The following is a 12,500-nucleotide window of genomic DNA, read 5'->3' on the forward strand; positions in this document are numbered from 1 at the left end:
TTTCGTTTAACACTTCTTTGTCTGGTTCAACTCACAACCATATTTGGCAAATCACGTGACCAAACAGAAAATGCCCAAAAACTCAGCAAGTTAAGTGTGTTTTTCACAATTTTTAAACACAGCAGTACAAGAACACCCTAACAAAACCTGTAGCATGGATGTTAAAAAAAAAATTATTCCCCAAAAAAAACAATTTTTGTCCAAACAGAAATTCCATGCCACAGCCTACGAAAAATGACGGGACGGTTTCCATCGGGTGAAAAAACCGCCCCTTTCTTTTGTTTCCTGGGAGTTTTTACATGTTTTTCACTTAAACGCACGCCAGAGAAATGGGATTAGTTGCGCATTCGTCCTAAAACACACGCCAGAGAAATGGAACTAGTTGCGCATTCGTCTTCTGACTGAAGTGATGTCAGACAAACAATGGTTATGCAAACGTTTTGGGGGTTAATAGACTTGTATTATGGGATTGTGCAAGTAGTGAATTGAAAAAGTTACTTCAAAGTACCATCCATGCAACCCTTTTGTAGGGCTCTTGACTTCCCGCTGTTGTGTATTATGGTTGGGAGGATAAAAAAGGGGCCACAGTAATTGGCACAAGCTGTTGTGGCGTTCTTCCAGCTTGACTGGCAAAGTTAAATAATAAAAAAAGACGCTTCCTTAGCAACCATTGTCTTTCTGTAGTTAAGAGCCATCCCCTTTAACTACATGTATGGTAAAAACATTGCAGCATAATAATCTGCTACAAAATATTTTGTGAAAATATATTTAAAACAGACATACTTCTGTAATTCTGCCTCTTTTTTTTCTAATACCACTCGTTGCTGCTCTAGCCTTTTCGCCTGAAAATAAGTCATAATAATGGGTGATACTAAATTATTTTATAAATCAAGGTAAATTTGTCCAACATTGAGGGTTTGTGGTAATTGTCAAAGGAGCTCAAATAGCCGTATTAATTACATTTTTATCATCCCCTTGACATGTTACAACAGTGTAGGAAGTTCCATCGCAAATCTATGACAAGTTCTATTTCTAGGGAATCACTTTAAAGGGTGAGGGGCGAGTTTTGTACGACAAACCATCCATGAAATGTTTTTTTTACTTAAAACAGTCTCCTTTACAAAAAGGCACAGCCGACAAGAAAGCACTGCATCACAAGGAAGCACTTATTCACAATGCTTCTTCAAAACAATCATTACAATGACAAAGAACAGAACTGGAAATTACATTGTAAATACATCGTTGTCATTATTTTATATGTTTTAAATTTTAGTTTGTTTGGCAAACTACATTACCAAGCGAAAAAAAAGTGACTTGTTAACATATGACAAAAAAAAAAATTTTTAGTATACAATATCTAGACTGTATTCATAAATGGTTGCTAAGAAATTATTCTCTTGTCTTTTTGATAAACATCCTCACTAACCTTTTTTTTGGTGCAAACATTAATTTGTTCTTGCTAACAAGGCTATTGAGGATGATTAGCATAAAGACAAAAGAATAATTACTTATCCGCCATTTATAACATTTGGAGAATTAAGAGTTTATTGACAATTGTGTCACTAAGTTGAGGTTGGGTGGTTGAGCCATCCTGCAGCTTCCACTAGTGGCAGCCAGCTCCAAGAGGGAGACTGCACTGATGGATGGCAAAACCTGACAACCCAGCCATGAGCCCCCATGCCCCTGAGAAGACAGGCACTTGTCACTCTGATAAACAGTGGAAAGTAAAGGAAGGGAAGGAGAGGAAAACCATTAAACGCTCGCTCCACACGAAATGCTCCTTCTTCCCACCACATTGATAAATAAGCTCTACAACCCAACGGACGAGAAATCAGATGCATGCGCAAATATAACAAAACCACTGACAACAATTGACAGTCGCTCCTAGTTGTTAACTCAGTCAAATTGCATTTAACTTCATTGAAAAGTCAGAAACTGGTGATGCTTTGACTTGGATATTATCACCTCAAGACATTGAACCTTAAAGATTCTTTAAATTCAAGATGAAAAAAAAGTACCGTAAACGTCCATGTATAAGCCGCACTTTTTTTCACAAAATTGAAGCCATAAATCAAGGGTGCGGCTTATCCATGGATACATCTGTGTTTGGAGTTTTAAAAAACCTAATTAATATTCATACAACTTCTTAAGATCTCAGTAACGAAACATAAAAGAAACCGAGAGCATGTTGCTGTTGTTCATTGACTTTTTAATGAGTGGTGGCTCCTAAAGGAGCCGTTTGTGTCTTCGAGTGTTTATCGGCGAATCTTGCTCTGCAAGAGTTCTTTCAAGCGATTAATTTTCGCTTTACTCGAACAAGTAAACACCAACCTACAAGGAATCTCCATTCCTCCGCACAGCTGTTTGCAGTGACGTCTTCGGCCAGTCACTTCCACGCATATCTTTCCGCCTCGTGCGATAAAATACCACAAAATTCGCGAGTACTCGCGAGGTAAATGGCCAACTGTTTCGTTGTCCTTGACCACCTTTTCGGCAAATTTGTCGACCGCACTATCAAGCTCCTGTTCTGCATGAATTTTTTGGCCTATTGCGGGTTTCCAAACATCTTTATAGACCTGGTCATGATACCCAGGCCCTGGCCCAGACTCCTCTCCGCATTTAAAGCTTGGCTACTAAGCACTCGTTCATATTTCAACTTATATGGGTGAAACCTTGATTTTGTCCTCGTTGATTTATAGCAATAGAACGTTTATACTGGAACTTCAAACTTTATTGTACTACATTTTTTTCCAAAATGTGCGCTTCTAAATTCGGGGTGCGGCTTATCTACGGATGCGGCTTATACATGGACGTTTACGGTACATTTTTACTGTCAGTAATATGAACTTTTTTAACACAAGTCAAACAAAGAGTTTAGCACTAACAGAGTCAGTCTGCATATTTAAGTCTTGACAAAAAACACCTCATACAAGAGGCAACCAAATCTGGCACTTAAAACACAAAATTGACTTGCATATAAAAGATTCAAATAACCGCAAGGTTGAAAAAAAAATGTCTTCAGATTGCCTAACTTTTGTGTTCAGCAATGAGTTGAAATAATGTTCTCAAAATGTTTGGTAGTATTTCATCCCTTTTTTACTCTCCACCGAATTTTTATTATAAATCCTTCACTTACCTCTTCCTCTTGATTTTGTTTTGCTTCCTGATGAAAATAAAATGGTAAAAATCAATTTGTTAGAGTACATATACTTATGCAAAAACAACAATTATTTTCAACTTCAGAACACGCCCTTTTTTGGAAGACTTAGGGTGCGTTCGATTGATCGTATTCCGGAATAGGAATATAGGGAATATAAGATAGAAATCCTTCGTTTTTACGGAGATTCACATTAAAATAGTCAAACATCTGCTAAAATGCTATTTTAAACATATTTTTATTATCCTAAACTGCTTTGAAACGCACCAAACATACCGTTTTCATCACCACTCCACGTATTCTTATTCCGGAATAGGGTCAATCGAACGCGCCCTTACTAAACTTGTGAAGAATCATTAAAAACAGAAACAAATGTACTTGCTATCACTAGAAGAAATATTAAGTCATACCGAAAAACATATTGCATAAATAAATAAATGGTGGCCAATACATTTCACTTTTTGTCTTTGTGCCAATACTTAATCAAACCTGCTCTAACTTATTATTCTTAGTGAAGTGTATTTTTACATTTTGGAACAAAAGCAACATTTATGAGATTTTTCCCTTCAAAATCCAAAAATTACAGGTTCTAATTTGAAGGTACAGTACACAATCAGATGCGAAGGCCAAATACTTAGATAGCTGAGGTCAACAGGAGATCCAGATGTGCCATGTATCTAATTTATAATTAGTAAACATGTAAATAATCAAATACAGTAATCCAGGTGTAATTATGTTTCACTTTGGTTCATGGATTACAGTTCTAGGTGTAACTTTACTTTATAATTTTTATAGTTTAAGGTTTGACTGTACCTAAACTGCAATACTATTAGAGTTCACAATGACAGGAACTGAGGTTTTTTGTCTATAACTTCAGATAGCAAAACAGTCGACTTAACGAGAGTACTCAATGCTCAATGAAGAGTTTTTTTTTTCTGACACTCCAAGTCAATCACTTTTTGCCTGCAAGAGCATCAACATTAACACTCTCTGAGAAAGATCTTGGAAACATTCATTGACAATACTGCAGACATTGGATCCCTTACAATGTATGTTCTTGACAATACACGAAGAGCGAGAATCAAGACCCACCAATTAGGTGTCCCAGTGAACATAAAAAAGACACACATACATGTGCTACACAGTTGCAGTACAAGCCTCCTTTATAGGTCCCACCCACAGAAAAAAAATGGTTACAAAAAACAAAATTCTCAAAAGGATACATGCTTGGCCACCATTAATACAAATTCAATAATTTTATTAATCACTTTGGATATCTGTTACCCTTGCAATGTGGATACATGAAAGCTGGGAAGGATGCACTTAATTTTCGCTAATATTTAATCACATGACAATGTTTGCCTATTCCTACTTTTTCTTTTCGTCTCCTATCCTCCATCTCTTTTTCCCTGCAAACAAAGTATTGTTTCAATGTTGGACAACTCATGAAAAGAAGTTATTTTAGTTTAACTGAGAGAGCTTATTTCTCACATCCCTATACCAGTACTTTGAAAAACTTGTTTAGAAATTCCTCATTCCTTACAGTTTCCATGAGAACAACTGAATGCACAGCAAGTGCACAGCCTTGAACAGTTAAACACTTCTATTCAAAAAGAATGCTAGCTTGATTTGCTGGACTGCTCCCAATCCCTTCTGAGTCAGTCTAGTCGCCCGCTTTGGTCATGCAAGCAAGCAAAGGGCAGTATGATGATTGAGCTAAGATATAGGGACTGCACGATCTTCTGTGACCGATGCATTCAGAATCTGCTAATCTAATTAGTGAAAGTGATGACAGATGGTTCTGCCTCTTTCATTGCTAATGTAAATAAACACTAAACGGCGTGGAAATATCTAAGTGCATGTTGAATTCAATCACCTATTTGGAAAGGAAACAGCAGGAATAAATCAGTGAAGTCAGAGTACAGAGCTTGCTCTGCAGAAAAGATGACTCAATGACCTTCCACAAATTCCCCTTCTTCTCGAAGGCAACTAACCATAGATAATCGTTTGACCGAATATGGTCTTCAGTGATGATCAGACAGGGAACTATTACCACGAACAATGGCATTTGATTTGAGTCACTCGTATCCTTTAAGATTATAAAGCTTTCATCAAATAAGTTCTTGCCAAAACCAGTTGGTAGCACAGCCATAACATACTTGCCCGATACGAGAGTTTCGGCTGCAAGTTTCTGTTCTTGTTTGGCTTCAATGTGTCAGCCATTAAAGAGGTTCTCGTTTCCCAAGGAAAGTCAAAGAGATTGGCATCATAATCTGACAAGAAGTAATTAAGTCATCAAAAAGCAACGGGATATTCTGAACGCATCGGTTACAGAAGATCATGCAGTCCCTACATCTTAGCTCAATCACCATTCTCCCCTCGGTTTGCTTGCGTGACCAAAGCAGGCGGTTCGACTAACTGAGAAGGGACTGCGAACAGTCAGTTGATTTCCGGACGATTTCTGCTTGGAGAATTTCAGAGGTGAACAACTGACACTGGTTTCTGTTGCAGAAAACTACAACAAAGTTTGGAGGCACAAGTTTTTTAACTTGCGAATCTATGTACTTGTGTGGGATTTCAGTCAAATAAACATTGATGATTAGCATTACAGTAAATATAATACATTTTGTCATCTTATAGTAATAAATGTCCAGTAAAGATTCTGCAGAATCCCATGCCGCAGATGAGAAAACAGTTAGGGGTGGAAAACATGATTGAACTTCTAGTTTCGAGGAAATCAGGGGTGCTTACCATTTGTAAGAATAAACCGGTTGGGATAGCTCTGATAAGGGCTATCGCTTTCGGCTGATGAGAGACTAGAAACCGGAAAATTTAGGAAATGGTAAAAAAATGCCATTCTTCCTTTCAATGGGAAATGCCATTTGCTGTGGTTTGGGTATTTCCCAGTCAGCAGCCAAAGCTGGACATGGCCCCAAGTTATCATGGGTTAGGGTTAACTTGTGAATCTATGGAAACTGGTGCTGTCATGCAACATGTCAACAGATCGTAGTTAAAAGAGGGAACCTCAAATTACTACTTGTAAATCTACAGGATAAAACTGGACTTTGTCCTTATGTTGTATCTGTCCGATATAAGTTTGACGACATGACTCCTTGCAATACAGCTGGCACAACTCACTTAATACAAACATCAGAAAGGAAGACGACTTCTCATGTCATTCGCCAAATGACAACAGCCAAGAACAGTAATGGCAGCCACACAAACACTCATTCTCATTCCCAGCATTCTTCCAAACAGAGACCACGTGACAAACACTTGACTCTTGTATACAAATAAATAAAGCCAGGAATATCGCCGGTGCTGACAAAGTGTGGGGGGATCCCACACAAAAATTCAACTTCTTCGTACAGGTCATAATTTTTTTCGCACAGATAAGTTGAGCTGTGCACGGCTCATGCACAGCACATACACGGCAAGTCGTTTTGAAACAACCAGTTGTAAGGAATGTTTTCGCGTCATACATGTAGGTCACATTTAATGTCACATGCAAATGTAAACCTAGTTTAATGACATTGCTCCCATGATTCTCCTGAAGCTTAGTGGTACAGCATCAATATCTAACATTGATTCTCCTAACTAGTACCATAGATTTCTTTGTTGGGTGGTCATCAGAATTTGGTGTTACATCAAGATCACACCACTTAAGCTGATTATTATCTTCATTCTCAACACCTGTCTGACTGACATTTCATTAGAATTGTGAGGGGAATTTACATGCTGATCACTCCTCTGAGTCAAAGGGTTAAGTAATAAGATATTTTAACCATACATAAGTACCCTTTGGGGCTTTTCGAAGCCAATGAAACTTAATCATTGAAACAGAACAGAATAACAACTTTAAGAACCCTAACTGGCTCAAGGAAAACCAGTTGGCTATTTCAGTGCAGCTGAGAAGCTGACCCAGGGACTGCCATGATCAAATTCAATACATGGTTTGAAAGGGTCTTGAACCCGGAATGTCTGAATCTCAAGGTAAAGTGCCTTAACTACTACACCACACTGGCTCATACATTTAAGTCCCAAAATGGAGGACAAGGAGAATACCAATTAAATTTTACTCTTCATTCATTTGCCACAGTTAACATTCACCTTCACTTTTATAGCAACTTACAATCGTTTCTTTTGCGTCTTGACATAAGGCTGTTCCACCTCGTCCTCCTTTTCTTCTGGGATGTCACATGACCTCATGTGTGGGTATGGATTGTCTTTACAGTACCATTTGTCTGGAAGTTTCTCAAGGTCTGTACCATCAGGTAACTTGCGCCACTTTAGGCATTGAGGATTATCACACTGCACCCAACTCTGGTCAGGACCCTGCCTAAAATAAAATATAAATTTTCTTTTCATAAAGACAGATCAGCTCTCATAACATGGGATCACACAAAAATAAAAATATGTAATTATATTATGAGTAACCAGCTATTTCACTGACCCTTTCAAATAACTATCAATAGCTCAAGTTTGTTAGTAAAAAGCTAACACACAAGGGTCTTGTACAATCTACTTTGATAGACTCAACTGTTATAATAATTATTTATAGATATATGAAACTACATGTATTTCCCTTTTCACAATGTACATGTACATTGAGTAATCAGACCAAAGAAATTAGCTAGACATGCGTTACTCATGCTTGTCACAGGAGAGAAGATTTCATTCTTCTGTTTGCCAGATTATATGGCTAAAGAATTGATTATCAAAGGTGATTTGCTGCACTACCGTAATTTTTTGGTTACAAGGCTACAAGGAGAGGCATTTTTCTCAAAGAAATTGCTTGTTGGCTCCAAATGTGATCTAAGCTCAAGGTGCGTCTTATAGCCAAGTACCTTCTTGCAACAAAACTCTCGGTCTGAAGCATGAAAGGAGCAGGAAACTGATTTCTCATGCTGGGGAGCCTGGGTCGTGGCGCATGTCTGGCTTTGAGACATGCACACTTAGCGTATGCAGTTTTTGTCTTTTGCCACCTTAGTGCAAGGTCCCTCCCACCCACCTGGTGTAGTGGCAGATATGGACATAAGGGACAGTGTTTAATAGTGACATTTTAAAGCCAGTAGTAGGCCAGTATACAGTTGCAAAGTTAATTTGTAATGATAGTTGTGTTGTGTTGCGTTAATAAAGGCACTGCTGCACTTTGCGGTAGTAGGCATCTTGGCAACCCAGTGTGAGAATTCCCCTTTCTATGATTCCAAAATGGGTGCCTCACACTGAAGGCCATCATCACAAATTTTGTGATGATGGCCTTTGGTTCTTAGCCTTGTCAAGGCTGCTGCCCGACGGACACCGGCTCGCCTGGGGGATCTTATTTGCAAGCGTGGGCGACCAAATTTCTGAAAGAGTAGCCTGAACGGGCGCCTTACTTATCACAAGGTGATTCATCTGCACTTTTAATTAATTAATTTTGGGCTTGAAAAAATGACTCTGGCTACTACCGTAGTTATTCGGTTATAAGGCGCACTCGGTTATAAGACGCACCCCAAACTTTGCAATTTAATCAAGCTAAGTTCTCAAACTGAAAATTACGCGAAAATACTCGGTTATAAGACGCACCCGAAAATTGAGAGTTATCAAAAGGATGTGATGAATTTGAGAACAATTATCCTTACACAATTGGCATGCGAACTCTTTTTGTTAACGTAAACAAAGTGAAAAAGTCACACGTTTAATGACATACGTAAAAACAAAAGCTAAAAGTTGACACCTGAAAATCATAACATACAACGCATACACTTTTATTTGAACCTTCCGACGTAATAAATAGTCAGAGCTCAGACTTCAAGCGAAAGCGAACGGCGATAAACTCCCACCGAAAGTCATATTCAAAGGTGTTCGACAGCTGAATATCAACACGCCACCAAGGATGCAACCTTCAGTGCACAAGAAAGGCTGGATGAACGAAGAAGGTATGTTTTATCTCCACACTGTTTTTTCAGAGAAGAAACTTTTCATGCGAGCGACAAACACGATTCTCGGAATTCGAACACGGTTCAACCGATTGTGTTGTTTTCATGGGTATCACGTTACTGAGCACGTGCTATTAAGCATGTATGCAAATTTCCGTTTGTTTACTTTTCTCTTGACGTCGTTTAGTGTTCTAAAGGTCTCTACAGTATTGTGCAAAAGTAACGCAAACGAATTTCGACGAAATTCCTGGCTTTTCGGGGCTTTTCGAAGAAATTTCGCGCGATACGATATTTCGACGAAATTTCTCCGCATTTTCGTGACAACTATTGTTTTGATCCACGCGATTTTTCGAACGATAATTCGCTTTGCGCGATGAATCACCGCGAATTTTCGAGTGATAATTCGCTCCTCTCGAAAAGTCGCTGCGATTTTTCGAAGGATAATTCGCTCCTCCCGAAAATTCGATCTATTGTTAATCAATAGGCCAAGAGCGATTTTGAAACAAAGTTCGCTGAGTGAAATACATGTATATAAATAACCTTTCCAATTATTGCGCACAAAAGAAGCCATTAATCTGCCGAAATAGCATCACAGCTCGACGAAATGTTAGCTGTGAAACTCGCCTGGTTGTTTGAGAAGGAGCGCTACATAATTTGTTGACGTGATCCAAAACCCCAAAACACCACACTGGGATGGAAATTAACAACAGCCGAATGGATTCGCGAGCGTGCACGTGTGTTCAGATTGAAAAACCCTCACAAATTGTTTTCGAACTGGAGATGTTTTTGTTTTGTTTGTGGAGCGAACTGAGCTCATTGTCTTCGTAATGCAGTTCAGTGTATTCTAATTCTCTGCGTATGAAACTGGGCCCGAGATGAACTCGAACAAGCGAAGCTTGTTGAAAGCCTTTCGCAAATTTTAGTAAGAGTTTAATAACATCCAGGTGATCTGGTGACGTAATTTGGAGGATCGGGAAGAAAAATTTTAACGCCGTATCCCACAACCGCGCGCAGCCTTAGGTGTTGTTTCCAAACTCCCTGCAGTATTGCCATCGCCAAAACTCAACAGATCATTACGTGTCTACCACATTTTCCTGTTACTGAATGAACATTCAAGTGGACCCGAAGAGATCTAACCTCGCCTCTGCCAGTTGAATTCGAAAATAAGGCCGCGCGCGGTTGTGGGATACGGCATTAAAATTGTTCTCCCCAGTCCTCCGAATTACGTCACTAGATCACCTGGATAGTTGTCATGGATAAAATGTTAGCCCCGTAATCGGCGATCGATGACTGCAAACCGGCTTGTATTTACAAACAGCTTAACAGCATGCATTTACAAATTTATCACTTGTGAGTTGCACGACAGTTTGTTCGTATCAGCTGCTGAAAGAAAATTGCTTGAACGCTCGCTTCGAAGAAAAATCGCCCTTTGTTTAAGCGAATTATCACTCGATACGCCGTGAAATTTCACTCGAACTTTCATGCGAATTTTCGTCGAAAAGTCGCGGGAACAAAGAACGAAATTCGCGCATTTCGCTTGCGTTACTTTTGCACAATACTGTAAAAGCGCTATTCTTTTTTTAAATTGACAACTAGTGTCCTTTTCTTGCATTGTTTAAACTGCAAGTTCTTCTCAAATTGTGATCTTAAGATTTTGTTGCGCGAAAATACTTGGCTATAAGACGCACCCCAATTTTAGCACTAACTCGCCACCCAAAGACAGATTTTTCTTGAAAAAACCGTGCGCCTTATAACCGAATAACTACGGTAACTTTTGTTGGAAGCCCAAAGGGCTCCGGCAAAATTTTCTTAAGCAGCAGCCTTGGTTGTACACCAAAAACACCCACTAGAAAGTACTAATAACAGCAGGATTTAAAGGTTTCTCTGTGAATTCTATTTGACTTTCCTTCTACCACTTTTCTTGACTTACACTGCAATCTTCAGTTGAGACAGCATAACTAGCGAAGTTGACCAAAATTCCGCTATTTGAGATGCGTCTTGTAACTGAGTATTTTGATGAGATTTTCAAGTTTGAAAGTTAAAGGTGCGTCTTATAACCAAATACGGCTTGTATCCGAAAAACTATGGTACATGTACATGAATTGTAGAAATCCCATGAAATCTACCTGAGTGTTGGCCCTGGTCATGAAATGGGTCCTCACAAGCAACGAAAAAATCTCTGAGCAAGGGTAAGGTGAAATGCTAAGGTTATGACTTCTACATGTAATTCCCACACTGGTTAGAGATTTTTTTTCTTTTCTTGTGTGGGCTCATTTCAATGACTACAGTTGAATATCGATTATCTGGACTCGTCAGGACTGGGCTGAATACTCTGGATAATCGAAAATATGAATATTAATGAGCCAAAAACAAAACCAAATACTGCAAGTTAGGGAAGAGTAACATTAAATCATGCAGGAATAAAAGAAAATTACAAATCATTGTTGGAAAACTATCAACAGTTGCCCAAGAATTATCTGCTACATTACAAGTTGTTTTGACATTGGTCTAAAATGCCAAAGTAAATCAGTTTCATTTGCTAAAACCATACTCAGTTTACAAATTGGTTCCTTTTTCTCCTTTTTCTAATTGCAAATAATTGATTGTTTATCGTTTATGGAAAGAATGGATCGCTTAAGTTTTGTGGATATGATGAATTGGTTTTGACGTGAATCTACCTTGTGTTCTTCAAACTACGCTTATTGAGCTAACGGAGCATGGATTTCACTCAGCAACAGAGCAAATCTGAGTCAATCAGAGCTCAGATTGTGTTTTGAAACGAAAAAATTTCACTTTGAACCAGACTTTCACCTCATAATTTGAAGGAAAAATGTTTTGTTGTGGATCATAACATATGACTTGTCAATATGCATGAAAAACTGGGACCAGAAAAGCAAGTCTAGATAATTGAGGTCTTTACAATCGAGGTTTGATTTCCTAGGATTTTTATCACTACAAATTACCTTCTGATAGCTGATTATGTCATTATCCAGTGCTATGCTGTCACCTCATTTTTTGACTTGCTTAGTCTGTTTTTGTTTTGTTTTGTTTTTACGAGACATCTGGTTTGTCTCTTTCTACTGGGCAAACCTGCCCAGAGGGAAGGAGCACGAACAGGACTCGAGGTCCTATGCGAGGTGCTCCACCCTACCCTATCCAGACCAGAAAGACCAGACCACAACACCGGGAACTACATGCCCTTCTCTTTACGACAAGTGTGCAGGTTCTTTTACGTCCCACAGGATTATGTACATTGAAGGGTTGTGAGACGGGACCTCCGGCTTATCGTCCTTATCCGAGAAGACTAGAGAGTCTAACCATTTGCAGATGTAATTCATATATCATATCATCGTATCATACATCTTTACTTACCCTCGGATTTTTAGAGTAGCTTGGTGTAGCTAATTTCTCCGAGCATTTAC

The 12,500-nt window shown here is 38.8% G+C and overlaps 1 protein-coding gene across 1 annotated transcript in view; it reads right to left on the reverse strand.

Moving 5' to 3' along the window:
• The window catches only part of LOC137996554 (uncharacterized), a 32,938-nt gene that overhangs the window by 8,055 nt on the left and 12,383 nt on the right, over positions 1-12,500 (reverse strand). Inside the window, exons 12-15 of the mRNA XM_068842007.1 lie at positions 7,290-7,496; positions 4,530-4,566; positions 3,137-3,163; positions 784-842 (exon numbers count right to left, since the gene is read on the reverse strand). Of these exons, the coding sequence (XP_068698108.1) occupies positions 784-842; positions 3,137-3,163; positions 4,530-4,566; positions 7,290-7,496 (330 nt within the window). The remainder of the gene's footprint in view (positions 1-783; positions 843-3,136; positions 3,164-4,529; positions 4,567-7,289; positions 7,497-12,500) is intronic.

Source organism: Montipora foliosa, chromosome 3 (genome assembly GCF_036669935.1).
Source record: "Montipora foliosa isolate CH-2021 chromosome 3, ASM3666993v2, whole genome shotgun sequence".
Taxonomy (NCBI): Eukaryota; Metazoa; Cnidaria; class Anthozoa; order Scleractinia; family Acroporidae; genus Montipora; species Montipora foliosa.